The following is a 19,168-nucleotide window of genomic DNA, read 5'->3' as shown; positions in this document are numbered from 1 at the left end:
TTTTTAAAACAGGTAAGGCTGGAGACATCTAGTAGTTTTATAAAAGTCATCACACGGTTTTTTTCCTCTTTAAAAAACACACGTAAAGTTTACATGGCGTCTCTGACAAAACAGTTACATCTTGTGCATCAACCTCTTTGGTTCTGCAATCCACACATGTTTACATGTTTACATACAATGGAATTAGCCGGGACTAAAAACACTGAGAGACGTGACTTTCACAACTACACTGAGCCAACTGCCTGCCGGTCTTTGACAGTGCTCGTATTTATAACCTTCCAAAGAGATCAACAAATTATCTCTTTTTTAGAGTCAATTAAATTGTTATTAAATGAATTATTTACATGAAATAGTTACAAATGATTCTGGTGCTCAGGTGTTTAGATTAAAACCATAAATGGTGCATTTTACTAATAATTACAAGTGTCAACCAAGTGAAATAGCTGGATTGCAAAGTGTTGAATATGACCTTTCTCATTTGCATAATATTGGGGTTAAAAAGTGCAAATATATAAATAACGTGAGTATACAGTACAAAAGTATTATTAAACTTATTTGTTTTTCATACTAAGTGTAGTGAATAATCAGGTTCTCGTGGCCAAATTTTATAACAAGCAATTTCGTAGTCACATATGTTGACACTCTGAATAAGCCTATATGAGCAAAACATAACAGTTCCTAATGAAATACTCGTGTTAAAACAGTTTAAATAAATGTACCTTGCTTTTGCAGTCTCTTTTGGATCGAAATATTATATATTAACGACATTGAAAAATATTGCATCATAATTGCACCCATACGAAATTTAACTAATTTGAGTTTAATTTACTGAAAAATCATAATTTATCCTCAGTATCGTGTACTTCCATACTTCTTTTCCCTCCTATCGGGATCATTACAACCTACAGCTTCATATGTGAAAAACAACGGTTGGTAAGGCACAATGAAAATTACAATAAGCAACATCTGTGAATTGGTGGATGATTCGTGTTAAACAGCAACTATACATTTATATTATTTTTAACTTTATTTGTTGTCCAACTGCATTTCCTACATGAATCATCCATCCTGCGTCAGAATAGATAAGATACTCTGAACTACGAATTGTCTGTGCCACCTAGCATACAATACCAGCAAGTCACTTACACCGGCCGGCCGCTGTGGCCGAGCGGTTGTAGGCGCTGCAGTCTGGAACCGCGCGACCGCTACGGTCGCAGGTTCGAATCCTGCCTCGGGCATGGATGTGTGTGATATCCTTAGGTTAGTTAAGTTTAAGTAGTTCTAAGTTCTAGGGGACTAATGACCTCAGAAGTTGAGTCTCATAGTGCTCAGAGCCATTTGAACCATTTTTTGAACCACTTACACCGAACAGCCAAAACATTATGATGACTGCCCACCGCGTCTTTGGATGGAACCTGGTGGCGTTGCGGGCAAGTGACGCGGTAACGAAAGTATGCAAGCGGAGCAGACGCGGACAGGAATCACTTTAGTGAAAATAAGGGCTGAAAATGGGGAAATTCATTGAGATAAGAGACTTTGACGAAGGGCAGATTTTTATTACGCAGAGCCTGTAAAAAGTATCTCGAAAACGGTAAAGTTTGTCGAATGTTCACGTACAACTTTCGCGAGCATCTACGGAAAGAGGTATAAGGACAGTGACACTACCACCAGCTGCTAAATGGATTGACGTCCACGACTCTTCACAGAATGTGGGGTTCGGAGGCCTGTCTGCTCTGTAAAGTAAGACAGACGGCGATCTTTGGCATCTCTGCCGAAAGAGTGCAATTTTGTTGCACTCTCAAGTGTTTCGGAGCACGCCGTTCATCGTATAGTGTAGAACAAGGAACTCCGCAGCAGACCACCCCTACGTGTTCACAGGTTGATTCCACAACATCCTCAGTTACTACTGAAGTGGGCACGGGACCACTGGGATTCGACCGTAGATCAGTGGAAACGTGTCAACTCTTCACATTTTTGCTGCTGTAGGTGAAAGGTCGTCAACACAAGCAGCTTCATCGACATGAACGGCAGCTCGAAACGTGGAACTCACCAGCGATGCAGGCTGATGGGAGCACTATTATGCTATGGGAGAAATCCTCCTGTGCTGGCATGGGACCGGTAGTGCTAATAGAAGACACACTAAAGGCTGGGAACCACCTGCATCCCTTCGTACTTGATGTCTTCCCCAACGGCGATGTCATCTTTCAGCAGTATAATTTTCTGAAGAAGAGAAATTTGTTAACATCGAGTATAGATTTAAGTGTCAGGAAGTCGTTTCTGGAAGTATTTGTATGGAGTGTAGCCACGTATGGAAGTGAAACATGGACGGTAAATGGTTTGGAAAAGAAGAGAATAAAAGCTTTCGAAATGTGGTGCTACAGAAGAATGCTGAAGATTAGATGGGTAGATCACATAACTAATGAGGAGGTATTGAATAGAATTGGGGAGAAAAGAAGTTTGTGGCACAACTTGACTAGAAGTAGGGATCGGTTGGTAGGACATGTTCTGAGGCATCAAGGGATCACCAATTAAGTACTGGAGGGCAGCGTGGAGGGTAAAAATCGTAGAGGGAGACCTAGAGACGAATACAGTAAGCAGATTCAGAGGGATGTAGGCTGCAGTACATACTGGGAGATGAGGCAGCTTGCACAGAATAGAGTAGCATGGAGAGCTGCATCAAACCAGTCTCAGGACTGAAGACCACAACAACAACAAGAATTGTCTCGGAGCCAGAACCGTACTACAGTGGTTCGATGAGCATTATAGTGAACTCAGGTTGATGAATCGGTGACCAAATTTGCCTTATGTCGATCGCACGGACTCCATCTAGGTCACTATCTGGCACCATCACCGAGTACGCAAACCAGAGGCCAGTTTTTCGTGCGAATTACATGACCCGGGGGCAGACAGCTAACGCTACATACCTCCACAAACCTAACAACAAACATTCGGATCCCTGATACGCAGAATCAGTATTGTATTGTGTTCCAAAGACGGACAAACAATTTATTAAGCAGGTGGTCACAATGTTTTGGCTCATCAGTCTATGTGTGCGCCTCATAAACGACTGGTAACAGTAGTTACACACTTACATCAAGAAAAAAAGTACACTAAAAGTGCTATGGAAAGTAACAGAATGTAAAATAATGAGAAATTCTAAAGATAATAAGAGATGAATTGTGTCACCAAAATCCAAGGCAGAAAACTATAGCAAATTCGTAAAATCATGGTTACAAAGCGAATACGAAACAGCTAGCAAATGGGACGCAGAAGAAGAATAGACATAAACAAGCTAACTACCAATTCTTCGAAAACACAATTACGATAGACTAATCTTAGAAATAAACAGAGAAAGACTTCACGGCATTAGAGTCATCAAACCTAACGTACCGGGGTACAGTCACGAAAGTTACGAAGAGATAAGGCTTCGACGAACAAAGAACATATATGAACAACAACACACGTTGTCTCGTTGTGCATAACAGAATAGTGGGGTAAAAGGAAGGGCAACAAATGTTGCTTTTGCGTGTTCCTAAGTAATACATCCGCGAAAGAAGAAACGACGTGTTAAAAGTATATTTTTTATACACACGGTTCCATAGCCTCTATTAAATATTTCAGTGAGGACATTTTATTCTTGAGGCTTTAAATTTTTCGTGTTTATGATTGTCTGCTTTCGATCTTTAGATCAACCTGAAGGTAATCGAATTGCTTTGTTGCGCAATGATAAAAATGTTTTCTACACACGTCTTCATTCAAACATTTCATCGATGCCGTAGAAAATTGCATTAAGAAAATATTTTAAACGCGTTCCAGGAGGTCGTGAGGTTTCCCCTTGGTAATAATCAAAAATTCGAAACAAGTCAATCGCCAATGTAAATAAAGAAATGCCAAGTCTAGAGCGAAATTGTTTCATTCGATAAAAAGCGACATGCGGCTTAATCAAAAGTGATCCGATCTTTCATCAAAAGCTTATGATTGAGATATGCTCCTTCAAATACACCAGCTTGTTACCACTCTTGGGCGGGTTGCAGTCATCGTGTACGAAACATTCTCCAATCTGCGTACAGCGTACTTGCAAGAACTGTTATTTTATAATCCCTTTATAACACAAATGAGTACGTTTTGGTAGACATCTTGGCAATCGTTAAATTATTTCATTAATGATGTTTATGTAATGTTCTATTGCTAAAAAAAAAAAGACTGCATCGCTTCAAGTGAGTCTTTCGTGGTTGGAAAGATTGATTTCAGGCAAAGTAAACAAACCGTCAGACAGAAAAGATAATAAGAGCCTCATTTCATAATGAAACTGTTCATTCCTGTTTGTATCTTGATTGTTGTAGTTGTTATTAGGCAGTAGCTCTTTGAAACTTCCTGGCAGATTAAAACTGTGTGCCGGACGGCGATTTGAACTCGGGACCTTTGCCATTCGCGGGCAGGTGCTCTGCCATCTGAGTTGCCAGAGCACGACTCACGACCCCTCCTCACAGCTTCAATTCTGCCAGCACCTCGTCTCCTACCTTCCAAACTTTACAGAAGCTCTCCTGCGAACTTTGCAGAACTAGCACTGCTGGAAGAAAGGATATTGCGGAGACTTCGCTTAGCCACAGCCTGTGAGATGTTTCCATTTACATTTACTGCGAAATCCTACTTCTTGTCAAATTTCATGAGTCTAGAACCCTGTAGGTTTTGTCGAGAGAATTTGCGAGTATCTAATGTGTAACATAAATGCCCGTATTTTTTGTTGGGATTGGCTTAGATGCTTCATTCTTTCACCGCCAAGGCGCCGTAGATCTTAGTGTTTGACATGAATTTAAACTTGATTTCTGTACACGTTCGGGAGAAAAAAGGCGTCTTAAGTGACGGGGAGACAGACGACAGATGGACAACAAAGTGATTCTAGAAGGGTTACGTTTTTACGAATTGAGGTATGGAACCATAAAAATCTGGTTGATACGAGAAAAACTTATTCTACCTGCTTCTTCATTTCTTGGAAAGGCTTCTTACAATTAAGTACTGGTTAGAATACTTATGGTGTTGTCCTTTAGACTCATTTTGTATTTTTGATGTGGTGACTGCACCAACTTCGGACGCTTATGTTTTTGTTCGTTATCAATGTCGTAAATTGATCATTGATGAATTAGTGTGCTGGCGGAGTGAGAAAGTCCGCTGTAAAAGTTGTCAGATAGGGAGAGAACTGACTCTGGAACAATTTTCGTTTTTAAGTCATTGTGGATTGTTAAGTTTCTAACAAAGAATGGGGCATTTAGTATTAGTTTCAATATCTTATTTTCGGGAACCTGAACTTTGTTAATATGAGTAGAAACAGAGTGTCCCCCATATGGGGCAGGTATACAGTATTATCATTTTGTTAAGTAGATTGTTTTCCCTATTAGGAGACGATCTAGTGATTAGTAATGGATATAAGACACTGTCCGTTTATTCATTACTAGTGAAGTACCCAGCGCTGCCCAGGTATGTATGCGTTCCAGTTTTATTAGCTATTAGTCTATCTCTTCCTCCCCCCCCCCTCCAATGTGCCGTTCTACTCTGCTCCCCTCTCTCGCCATCTACCGCTCTCCCTCCCCCTGTCCTCCATCTCCCCCACCCCCCACTCTCTGTGCATATCCTCCTGCCCTCTCTTTTATGCATCTTCTCTGCCCTCTCTCTCTCTCTCTCTTTCCATCTCCTTCTCTCTCTGCCTACCTCCTTTGACTCTCTCTGACCATCTCTTTCTTGGTCCTCTCTGCCTGCCTCCTCCACCTCTCACTCTCTGCACATCTCATTCTCACCCTCTCTCTGTCCATCTCCTCCTCATCCTGTGTCCATGTCCTCTTCCCTCTCACTGTTAATTTGCTTCTCCCTCTCTTTCTGTCCATCTCTTCCTGACCCCTCTCACAGTGCACCTCTCCCCTCCCCTCTCTCTCCAACTCCTCCATACCAGTGTTCACTTACTCCTCCCCCTCTATCGACTGCTGCCCCACCTATCTACTCCACATACCTTGTGTCTGCTCTACCCCATCCCTCTGTAAATCTCCTCTTCACTTTTCTGTCCATATTCTCCTCTTCATCCCTCTGTCTTCCCCTCCTCATTTCTCTCTCAGCCTATTTTCTCCCCCTCTTCATCCGTCTCCACCTTCCCCTTTTCAGTCTGTCCACCTTTTCATCCTGACGTTCTCTCTCCATGTTATCCCCCCAACTTGAGTAGGTGGTCGCTGGTTCTTACCCCCACAGCACTTGTTACCAGATAGCAAGTAACACATGTATCAAGTTTGGTTGAAATCGAACAATGAGCTTAAAAGCTTAGCAAGGGGTTTGCCCATATACACACGTATCACATACATTTGGCATAATTCACACATAATTTTACATGTGCTTCACCTATATCTCCAGTATATTTCGTCCTACAATTTCTTTTTCACGCGGTTCACCGCTTATGACGTCTTATTTCCTATGCACATACATATGTACGTACATTAATGCATACATAGATACATCCATTTTTTATAATATGTGTGGCTGGTTGTTTCTTGAAGGGTTTTGTCTATCTAGTGGGAGTGAACGTGACATGCGTACTGTTGGTTCATGTGTGCGGCGGTGTTGCAGGTGTGGTTCCAGAACCGGCGCGCCAAGTGGCGCAAGCAGGAGAAGGTGGGCCCGCAGGCGCACCCCTACTCGCCGCTGCAGGCCTACGGCGCGCCGCCCGCCGCCGCCGCCGTGGCGCCGTCGCTGCCGCACCCCTTCTCGCACCTGGCGTCGCTGGCGGCGCTGCGCGGCAAGCCCTTCCTGGCGGCCGGATCCGTGCCCTTCCGGCCGCCGCCGCCGCCGCTCGCCGCCTACCTGCCGCCCCCGCCGCCCCCGCACCACCACCACCATCACCACCAGCACCACCACCACGCGCACGCGCCACCCCCTCCGCCGCCGGCCGCGCACCTGCTGCCGCCGCCGCCCCCGCACGCGGGCTTCCACAGCCTGCTGCTGGCCGCCGCCTCCGCCAAGGACGCGCCGCCCCTCGGCCTGGACGTGCGCAGCTCCAGCATCGCGGCGCTGCGCCTCAAGGCCCGCGAGCACGAGCTGCGCCTCGAGATGCTGCGCAACGACGGCGACGTCGCCAGCTGAGCCCGCGCCGCCTGCCCGGCGCCGCCGCTAGCCTGGCTGTGCGCCCGCCTGGACTCCTAGAGTACCGATCCGTACTGGCCAGAACATACAAACGGACGCGATCCGGAGCTTCGTCCGTCACGGCGGATCCACTTCACATCTTCACAACCCTTCGTTACCGCATCCTTAGACCAGGCTGGTCCAGTTCGAGGGCCGAGAGGCAGTCGGGCACCCGCAGGCAGCGGCGGACAGGGATAGACAAATATCTGACACTCGGCCAGTCAGGCAAACTGCTGTAGTCTGCGTGATCGAACTGCCCTGACCGAGCGCCTGCAGGAGGGTGTAGCCGACCGGCTCGGGCATGCGCAGAATGCGTGCAACAGAGCTACGTGCCAGGAACCTTATACTACCTACCCGAGGACAGCGTTGGAACACTGTGGCCTAAACTAACATAGTCCGTCCATGATTTACATTAAGTGATAGCCCATTGAAATAACTGTCATTAGTCCCTTTGGGGGATAGATTCCAAGAAAACTGGCAGACATAACTAGAATTCTAGAAGAATTTGCTCGTTCAAGAAACAATACCACGTAACCGTCTGTGTTTATTTGTTATGTAAATCCAGAAGTTCGCACTGCCACAGTATAGTGTTAAAGGTTTTTGTGTGCCTCTCAGCGCTCGAAATTGGTTCTTGAGTCGAGAAATTAGTTGACAGAAACTATCAGCGTGTCACATGCTCGTTCACCAAGAGAAAAATTGTCACTCACTGGAAAGTTGGGTATAAAAGTAGAGATTGGTTTTTGAGAGTGCTGCACGCCACTGCACCAATCATCAGTCTTGTGCAGTTGTAGGTGTTCCCGAATTTCATCACAATCTTCTGGCGTTGCAAAGTCACCGTAGATCACACCATAGAACTTCCGACTCTCCAGTTACGAGACATTTCATTTTTTTGTAGTTACGCGGGATGCACACATTTATTACCTTGTTTCACTTTGCGGAATTCTTCCAACTTCATTCCTGTTACAAAGCACTGAAAATTTGTGATTCCAAAAGTAGCAGCAGGTGCTTTAAGTCAAGTGGATAAACTGCTCGAATTCCAGAAAATGGATAAAGTCAGTTAGACGGTATTGTTTCTTCGACGACTATGTACGATTTTGAGCGTAATATTGTAAATAGTGACAAACCGTTCATGAGCACACAAAATATAGAATTATTTTACATTTTTTAATTGAAGAAACTGGACAGTAGCTGACTTCTCTGGCCCATTTGCAATGAATCTACTGGACAAAACCGAGTGAGAAAATTTGTCATAATATTCTGGTTTAGTTTTGAAGGAGAATTGTACTGGTGGGTCAGCAGCTGTTTCTTCGACGTACTATCCCAACCTGTTGATTGCTTGGGAATGGGGCTGCAAACTGGAAACTAGTCGCGAAGAATGAAAGTTAAATAAATAAAACAAAAGCAAAGTCGACAAATAAGAAATAGTATACACGTCATGCTATCATTATTCTATCCCTCATATGAGAAAAAAGATGCAGTGCCTACATCACCAGCTTCCGTAAATGACGTTGCCAGTGCACACTAGCGCGGAGGTGCTCCATCCACATGTAGCTGGTGTAGCTGGTCAGAGTTTTGTACAGTGGTTCGTGGAGTGATAGTATCTGACATTGTTGGTGACTACCTGTTTGTCTGGTGTGGACATTAGACTCGACAGCCCCCTAAACTTTAATAAAGATGCAGGCTTCCGTTTTCACCGTCTCCCACCCTTTCATTATTTACCAGTCCACCGTAACACAAACAACATTACTCATCTGAATCATCCACAGGACACAGACACCTGCTACTTCGTAACAGGTTAGAGAGGTGTGTCAAATCTTCTTCCTTAGGATCTATCCCTTGACAATAAAGCGGAATTCTTACACAGTTACCGACGTTTATTTTAGAAGACGCAAAATCTAATTCAGATGAGGCACCAGATAATATGATATACGACGCGAAAAATAAAAAAAGTATTTCGTCCCGCTTCAGGTAGGCAACCTAACTTACATCATCTGGCCCAGATGCTGATGATGTATGCTGGGTTGTCTATCTTAAGGGAAATGAAATATTTTAGAGGTCAGTTTTATTTTGGCCACACTGTGGAACCTCAAATCTATAGACATAAAGATAAGCTGAGGATTCATATAGCACTCACAAAAACTAGCAGAACTATACTATGTCGCGTATCATTGTTGTTATTTCGATCATCAACCGTAAGTTAGGTTTGATGCAGTTCTCCAGTCCTACGCCTACCAACAACCCTCCACACTTCAGCATAGCTGCTGCATTACACATTTGCAACGACCTGTCGTACCTACTCATATCCCGGCTTGTCACTGCCATACTGTCTTTCCATCATCCTTTCAACTACAGCTTGCCGTTCCATCTCTTCGATTCATCACTATCTTTATCTGGTATTTCGTCTCGCTGATTCGTTGCAGGGTCTCTCCATTCCTTACTCGATCAATCCAGCTGACAATCAACAGGTGAATCATTCTTTTGGTCTGTGGTCTCGGAGCTTCCGTATTGTTAGGCGAAGTTCCTCTCGCGGCCACAGCCAGGATCCACAAACTTTTAGCGCCGTGCAGTGCGAGAGACAAACCACGCGACTTACTGCTCCGTAGACTTCCTTCAAAACGTTTGGTGACGGGCCCGATTTATTTCTATTCTTCGCCATACATATAGTATGCAGACTCTATAAGGGTCGGCTGCCTCTCTTTCACCCACGAGACATGCTTAAATTAGTCAATTCTTCTACATCACTAATCAGTGCTCTGTAGCAGTCCAACTACTTTCAAAAGATTCTCAGATCCTGCCATTGATTTTGAAAACCAACACCGCCGACGGCAACTACACCTTCTCCAATGGGTTTCTAATATCTACTCGGAAAAAATGAGGATAACAAACTGAAGTTAAAAGAGAGCAGGCTACACTCAAATACACCACAAGTTGTTGGAAAAAAACGACATTTTGTTTGTGGAAACGGGGATTGACTTATTGTAGGATATTTTTTTAATTTTTGACCCAATCACTTTTTTATGCCACAGCCATAATCAGTTTCGTCCTTCCAATGCCACCTTGAGATGCTACAATAGAGAACAGAAAAGCTTAATTTAAGACTTGACACAAGTGCAGTTAATTTCACTAGGTCTATTTGTGAGCTTAGTAATGTGCTATTAACATGCATATGGTACATACCTATGGGCGATAATTGATGATCAAGCGTTCATGCGTTTTCAACTAAATAAAATCAGAAATCAAAGAATTACATACGTACAACCAAGTGTACTTTTCCTCCCCTACTCTTTGCACTAGATGCGCACGTCCTCTTTAAGGCAATCTTTTATCGTAAAAGCTAACTGATTAAAACGTTATTGTAATAATCGTAATAATTTATAGAGAGCTACTAAAAACGCCCCTCGAAATTATTTTAATGTGCATTACGTTTAGGTCAATCAGTCTGTAGGGCAGAATGTGGGCACTTCAATTTGAAATTTCCTGCTAATACTCATAGTACCTCCTGTAAAGTGCTCCTTCCTGCCTCTCAGAAGTTTCATTTACAGAAGTTGTCAGGAACATCTGTGAAAGTCATTCACCTTTGGAAACAGGAGGTTTGATCCAGGCCACCAACCATTTAGCCGAATTAGGGGAAGACTTTCCCATGCATTTTAGGTTGTTTCAGTTCTGTCTCGCCCCATTGTCCAAATTTCGGATTCGTGTAGAGCTATGTCGTAAATACAGATTTTCAGGAATCTTTTCCTGCTCTCAAGGTTTGTACTTACCGAAGGTAACAGATGTTTCTTTTTGTTTAGGCCCCTTTTGCTTTGTACCATAGTTGCTACTATATTTTTCTTCCATTTTCCTTCATTATCTACTTACGAGATGTAATTCATCTGCCTCTTTAAGAGTCTCCTGTTCAAGTTTCACATTTAGCCGTCTATCATGTCTAAATGCGGCGCACACAATTGCTTTTTTTTGCGTGGGTGAAATGTGACTCTGGTAAAGCAGAAACAACCGCCGAGCACATAGTGTTCGAGTACCCTATGTTAGCACAAGTTGCCTCTGTGGAGGACAGACGCTTTCAACTCTTGAAGTCAATGAGCTGCTGAATGATTCTTTTGTCATCTGTCTTCTAACTGGTTTGATGGGTCCCGCCACGAACTCCTCTCCAATTCTAAACTCTTCGTTTCAGAGTAGCACTATACTCTCTCTATAGCTACGTCCATACTAGTGATTCCCTGATGTCTTTAAACGAGTACTGCCATCCTCTACTTTCTTGTCCAATTTTCCCAAGTGACCTTCTTTTCTCCGATTCTGTACACAACCTCCTCATTTCTTACCTCATCAGTCCACTTAAGTTTTAGCATCCTTCTACAGCACCACATCTCAGACGCTTCAGTTTTTCTTTTTTCGGTTTTTCCACAGTCCGTGATTCATTGTCTGTGTTAGACTGCTTTTTATGTCTTCCTTGCTTCGTCTTATTTCGTCTATTTCATGTTCGTCAATATCAATGTTAAGTTGCTTGCTATTCTCATTTTTGCTACTCTTCATTGCTTTCGTTTTCCTTCTATTTACTCTCAATCCATAGTGTGTTCTCATTAGACTGTTTATTTCATTCATCACGTCCTGCAAATCTTTGCCCTTTCACTGAAGTTAGCAAAGACACCAGCTGAACTTATCACAATATTCCAATGTTTGCGTGTGTGTAATAGCCGTCAACTAGCACACTTACCACCTCATTAAACATGTGTCCCAATTTCTGTTCACTTTCAGCGACCACTGCGGCGCTATCAGTGAAACGTATCACAGTGATTCCCTTTTACTGTCATACAAATCCGTCATTGCTTCTTCAGAATACAAATTAATTATAAATGGTGGCAAAGATCGACACTGTCTGACACCTTCCTTGATTTCTGGCCTCTCGTGTCATTCCGGCAAGGCTGATTACTCCAGACTGTAGTTCCCTTCTGAACCGGTAGTTTTTACCACACGCCATAAGAATAGAAAACGTATTACTCCATTCCACATAATTAAAAGCCTTCTACATTTTGTGGATATTTCACTGTTTTGCCCAGTTGCGTTTCTTCGCTCTCTTGTAAAGACTGTTCGTAAATAATATTTGATTTTCATGCCGGAGAGATTATTTCATGCCTTCTGCACTTCGAAATTTTAGAAAGAGCGTCTCCTTCCTTATGTACTAGTATTTGGAGTGTATTTTTATCCATTCCAAACCGACGCTATTTTTAAAAATATATACTATCCAACGTAGTGGATCGTTAACTATAAATCAAATCGCACAATGAAATAATTACTTATAAGAACGGACGCACTGGTAAACAGTGAGCTTGAATGTTGAATTAGGTATAGAACACATTTAGTCAGTATGCTGATTTGATTATTATGTATACGTATCTCAAATAGTGCCCAGTTTCATGTGCAACATGTAGAATGGGACTACCTTAGAGATTATATTCCGATGTCGCTGTTCGTGTTCCTCAGAATGATGATGATATTCGATACCACGAAAAGTACTTTTTTAGTATGAAGACGTTCACTGTTTTTCTCGACCAGCGCTGCAAAGAGCGGTCAGTTGCGCAAGGAATCACATGCGCGTCTCATTTATCTATAAAGTGGATTATTTTTCTGTGCTTCTAGGGTACATAACCAGGCTGAAGTTTAAAGTTTTACTGCTAAAAGTGACAATACAATTATGATGTTACTGAAGAAGGTTGTGTGAAGCGACGGGCGATTTCCCGTTTGTACAGATGCTACTTTGATTGTTTAAGTGTGGCGGCAGCTAAGTCTCGATATGCAATGAATTGTGTTATCAATGAGATACTTGTGGTGACATTCTAAGTACAATGTTCAGAAGCAGAATTAAAATAATTTGTGTGCCTAACGACAGGAACCTTCGCCTATGATACTATGCGGTAACAGAGTTCATGTTACTGATATAGAAGTGATTTTCGTTATTTACAAGTAAATCAAATCAGGAAATACAATGATGTCGATTACTGTCATTAAGATACTGCAGAAATAAAGCTTTGTGCCTATAGAGATAACTGTACTGGTAACACTTCATTGAGAATTCCTTGCAACTGACAGGTAAACTCCTATTGTTAGGAAAGGGGCATGATTCCGCCAATGACGTACTACTGGTCCTGCTCTTTCCTCATTCAAGCACACTGCGCTGTGACGATGACTTAAGTGTCTCTCTGCATTTCCATGAAGTTGTATTACTCAGTAACGAAGATTTTAAAATAAGTACAGCTCCAGTCGCTATTCTTTAGTAAGTTTCACCAGTTTCGTATCATTTATTTGTCAGATTCGGATGTTACCCTCTGAAAAATCAAGTGAGGCATGACAGGTACTGTAGAAAACAACAAATAACAGATGTTAAGAAGCCAATAAGCTAATTAACTCTTTCACTTATATCTGAAGTTACTCAAAGTGTGCATGATCAAGATGCCTATCGTTATTTAAGTATTTGTCATTATGTCATAAAGTATTATCCTTATCTGCGTCTGCATTCACATGACTCTCGTACTCATGGTGTGTGGAAAGGTAGCATACCTGTCGCCCTACACAACATTCAGTACTGCAACTGACCATCAAAATTGTTGATTACTTCTCAAATACTGACTGAATTTGTTCTTTTAGACTCTGAATTTTTTGCTGCGCTCTAGAGTGAGCGTCACAAAGATTATTCATTGATTGTTTGTGATTAGTCATTTTCAAAAAGACTTCATTGTTATAGCACATAAAACAGTTTCGTATCATATCAGGTACTTGTTATTATTTAATTAACACAACAAAATGTTACGTTGAGTAGACTAGAAAGAGTACTGAAATAGTATGAATTGATACCGAAGAGAATGAGTCAGGTCTTATAACCTTTTTTGTTGTAGGAATTAAAGCTTCTAATTGGTTAAAATATTTTATTTGTTGTTATGTAATATTATATGAATTTGTGTTTTTGTTAAATTATATAAATATATGTAGATCTAGAAATGTTTCCTTATTTGCCCAACTCCTTTCGCATCATATGTCAATAAACTGATGATTGCATCCTCCAGCATACACTAACCCCCCTTGGAAACAAAAAGAGAGAAACAGATTATGTCAGAGAGACAGAGATCAATATTGTATGAAATCTCGCCATTAGCAGTACATCAAGAAAAAAGACAAATGTCATTAAATCTGCAGCTCTAAATATGATTAATCTTAGGTCAAGTCTTATTTCAGAAAATTTTCCGATCCTTTAAATTAGTATATTGTAACATTGTTTTGCTCACTTTTACTAGAGGCAATACTTGAATTAGACACGAATAAATGCTAAAATGATATACACTCACCGCTATACTCCTGAAACACGTAAAGCTCATGAGGAAAATTTTTTGCGATAAACTTAAGGTAATCAACATTTCTGCTGACACATATCAAATCAAAAATAAACCGTCACAAGGGAAATGTAGCTTCATGTTTAAGTGTTTATGGGAGTAAACAGACGTATATAGATACTCCTACTAATCTGAAGACCGTTCAAGATACAGAGTCACGTTCTTTGTTGTGCTGGTAATAGTGACAACTTTACATGCAGAGACATTGTAGCAACTATGGCTGAACCCTTTTGCAGCATCTCATAAAACATAGACTAATCCATCGCAATGCAAAAATTTACAGTGCCATTAGTAATAGATACAACCAATTCCGTATTTTTTTAACATTCATATACTGTACAGTGTGAATAATTTATAGTGGGATTAGTAGTAGATAAAACCAATTCTGAATTTTTTTGACATTCATATATTGTACTTGCAAGATTTTGACATACAGGTTTATGTTAGGCAGAGATAACAACGTAATATGCACAACTGCACATCAAACAACAACGACATTAGTCAATATTCATTTTATATGCTGAGATTTTGAGTGGGTTGTATCTATCAAACAACTCCAAGTACACACTTACAATACAGTAGAGTAAATGTTTAAAACAGCAGAGAAAACTTTTATTTTTGAGATCTGATAGTTCATTAAGTACATATTGTGGTTGACCTTTGAAGGAGCTATAGATTTCAATTTCTTCTAGAACATCCATCAAGCTGACTTTCTCTACCCTGTGTAGTACCTGTAAAGTTTCCTCAATGCTGTTGGTATTATGGTTACAGTATTGTAGACGTGCACTAAATGAAGATTTACACTTCTCGCTTATGTTTGCGTGCTCCCTGAATATGATGGAGAAACATGTACCTGTTTGCCCTACATAAATGACTGTCAAAAAACTACAAAATCGGTTGCACCTACAATTAGTTCCACTGTAAATTATTATCACTACATTGTATTATGTTTTGTAAATGCTTCAAATGGCTTAACGCCAAAATTGCTATTGCAAAATAAAATTCTAAAAGCTGAAAGCAAGATGAAATCCTTTAAAAAATTCATACAATCTGAGAACCCATACTACATGAAAGTAACTATGGTTTTCTAGGGAGAAAGAGTACTGTTATCTAAGTCATTCCTATAATCGTTCTGAAATGAAATGGGTAATATCTAGAAAAGATGTTAGTAGATGAGTATCAGAAGTGAAACACGCATGAGGCATTACAGTAAAAAGAAGTGAGGTGATTCTGAGGAGGGCAGAGAAGGAAATGAGGCATTAAAGATACTAAGTGAGTTTTGCTATTTCCGCAGCAAACTGCTTGACAATGGCTGAAGTTAAGAGCATATAAAATGCAGACTGGTCTAGGAAGGTGGGCCTACGTTTATTTAAAGAAGAGAAATATGGTAACATGGTAAATAAATTTTAGTTTTACGAAGTTGTTTCTGAAAGTATTTGTCTCTAGTATAGCCTTATGTGGAACGATAAACAGTACCTGCAGCAAGAGTGTAGAAGGTTTCGAAATACGTCGTTGCAGAAGAACGCTGAAGATATGTAGGATAACCAATCCAGTGGAGGAGAAAATATCTTTATGGCAAAACTTGATAGGGATAGGTTGATGAGCCACATCCTGAAACATCAAAGAATAATTTATTTGACAGTGGGGGGATGCAAAAGAGCATCCTGTACTGAAACCTTGGCACTGGGAGACTAAAATTAAAAGCCGTTTCAACGCAAGAAGAGGTAAGTTTATTCTGTTATTTCCTTACTGAACTATCGGAAAACACCAGTTACGTTTAAATACCACTCATATTTACGCAATAAAGCCGTGTCCACACCACCAGTTGAGCGAGGATTGTCTAACTAGAAAACAGAAGGATCAGTTTCGACCGGCAGCAGCGCAAAAGAATTTTGGTGGAAGATGGGTTGGAGTCCACACAGTCCCGTCACGACAGCGGAGGAGCTACTGGAAGGAGAAGCAGTGGCTCCAGTTTCAAAACACTGCAGTAATGGCTGGGAGAATTGTTTGCTGATTAATCTCTCCTCCAGTACCATCTAATGCCTACAATGAAACAAAGGTCGATCGAAGACATTGCGTGGTTCACTGGACCTGACAGCATATTTACTTCCAGGTATTATTGTATTAGAGTTTTACTGACCTCATACTCGAACAACAATACATAATCAATAATAATTTCTTGTACTTACCAAATCGGCACGAAGAACAGTTTAGTGAATGAGACGATTGTGTCAGAGTCTGTGTGCCTATTTGTCAGTTCCCGCAGTCAGTAACTACACTGAAGTTCAGAAAGAAAAAACAGAACACTTTGAACAAATAGAGACAGGACGTTCATATTCACAGGACATGTGCATTGGTATGTTCTGCAGAAATGATTAGCGTCTCAGTCACCTCGGTTCAGTATGCGTCCTGTTACCTAGTAGGCACAGGGTCCGACACGGGCCCTTTTAACTTGTTCCATGCATGATAGCATCGATGATAATACGCCACGTGTGTAATCCTGTTGTATAGCCATCCATGCTGCATTCACCTGGTTCCCAAGTTCATCTGTGGCGTTTGGTATTGGGTCACAGCACTGAACCCGTCATTTCACCATATCCCACACATTTTCGATTGGTGACATGTCTCGTGATCTGGCGGGCCAGATGGCTGACATCCTATGGCACCGAGAAGACACGTGGTCGTGCAGCAACATGTGGTCGTGTATTGTGCTGCTGAAAAATGGAGTCTAGGGTGCTGGGCAGAAAGGGTATGGCTACGGGTCGCAGGATGTTATTGACCAGATATAGACTGGGACACTCAGATGTTTACGACGGGTGGTAGGGACAGAGCATCGAGTGACATTATACTGAGTGCACTATCCGAAAATTACCTCGAGCAATTAAACAGAGAACCGACTCGTGGAGATAACATCTTGGACCTACTGATAACAAACAGACCCGAACTTTTCGACTCTGTATGTACAGAACAGGGAATCAGTGATCATAAGGCCGTTGCAGCATCCCTGAATATGGAAGTTAATAGGAATATAAAAAAAGGGAGGAAGGTTTATCTGTTTAGCAAGAGTAATAGAAGGCAGATTTCAGACTACCTAACAGATCAAAACGAAAATTTCTGTTCCGACACTGACAATGTTGAGTGTTTATGGAAAAAGTTCAAGGCAATCGTAAAATGCGTTTTAGACAGGTACGTGCCGAGTAAAACTGTGAGGGACGGGAAAAACCCACCGTGGTACAACAACAAAGTTAGGAAACTACTGCAAAAGCAAAGAGAGCTCCACTCCAAGTTTAAACGCAGCCAAAACCTCTCAGACAAACAGAAGCTAAACGATGTCAAAGTTAGCGTAAGGAGGGCTATGCGTGAAGCGTTCATTGAATTCGAAAGTAAAATTCTATGTACCGACTTGACAGAAAATCCTCGGAAGTTCTGGTCTTACGTTAAATCAGTAAGTGGCTCGAAACAGCATATCCAGACACTACGGGATGATGATGGCATTGAAACAGAGGATGACACGCGTAAAGCTGAAATACTAAACACCTTTTTCCAAAGCTGTTTCACAGAGGAAGACCGCACTGCAGTTCCTTCTCTAAATCCTCGCACAAACGAAAAAATGGCTGACATCGAAATAAGTGTCCAAGGAATAGAAAAGCAACTGGAATCACTCAATAGAGGAAAGTCCACTGGACCTGATGGGATACCAATTCGATTCTACACAGAGTACGCGAAAGAACTTGCCCCCCTTCTAACAGCCGTGTACCGCAAGTCTCTAGAGGAACGGAGGGTTCCAAATGATTGGAAAAGAGCACAGGTAGTCCCAGTCTTCAAGAAGGGTCGTCGAGCAGATGCGCAAAACTATAGACCTATATCTCTGACGTCGATCTCTTGTAGAATTTTAGAACATGTTTTTTGCTCGCGTATCATGTCATTTCTGGAAACCCAGAATCTACTATGTAGGAATCAACATGGATTCCGGAAACAGCGATCGTGTGAGACCCAACTCACTTTACTTGTTCATGAGACCCAGAAAATATTAGATACAGGCTCCCAGGTAGATGCTATTTTTCTTGACTTCCGGAAGGCGTTCGATACAGTTCCGCACTGTCGCCTGATAAACAAAGTAAGAGCCTACGGAATATCAGACCAGCTGTGTGGCTGGATTGAAGAGTTTTTAGCAAACAGAACACAGCATGTTGTTATCAATGGAGAGACGACTACAGACGTTAAAGTAACCTCTGGCGTGCCACAGGGGAGTGTTATGGGACCATTGCTTTTCACAATATATATAAATGACCTAGTAGATAGTGTCGGCTTTTCGCGGATGATGCTGTAGTATACAGAGAAACCCAGAAAATTGTAGCGAAATGCAGGAAGATCTGCAGCGGATAGGCACTTGGTGCAGGGAGTGGCAACTGACCCTTAACATAGACAAATGTAATGTATTGCGAATACATAGAAAGAAGGATCCTTTATTGTATGATTATATGATAGCGGAACAAACACTGGTAGCAGTTACTTCTGTAAAATATCTGGGAGTATGCGTGCGGAACGATTTGAAGTGGAATGATCATATAAAATTAATTGTTGGTAAGGCGGGTACCAGGTTGAGATTCATTGGGAGAGTGCTTAGAAAA

The 19,168-nt window shown here is 41.7% G+C and overlaps 1 protein-coding gene across 1 annotated transcript in view; it reads left to right on the top strand.

The window, feature by feature from the left end:
* The window catches only part of LOC124594662 (paired mesoderm homeobox protein 1-like), a 192,308-nt gene extending 185,189 nt beyond the window's left edge, over positions 1-7,119 (top strand). The window contains exons 5-6 of the mRNA XM_047133032.1: positions 6,607-6,795; positions 7,000-7,119. Of these exons, the coding sequence (XP_046988988.1) occupies positions 6,607-6,795; positions 7,000-7,119 (309 nt within the window). The remainder of the gene's footprint in view (positions 1-6,606; positions 6,796-6,999) is intronic.
* The last annotated feature ends 12,049 nt before the right edge of the window (positions 7,120-19,168 follow it).

The sequence above is a fragment of the Schistocerca americana genome, chromosome 2 (assembly GCF_021461395.2).
Source record: "Schistocerca americana isolate TAMUIC-IGC-003095 chromosome 2, iqSchAmer2.1, whole genome shotgun sequence".
NCBI lineage: Eukaryota > Metazoa > Arthropoda > Insecta > Orthoptera > Acrididae > Schistocerca > Schistocerca americana.
This window is presented reverse-complemented; position numbering and strand designations above follow the sequence as displayed.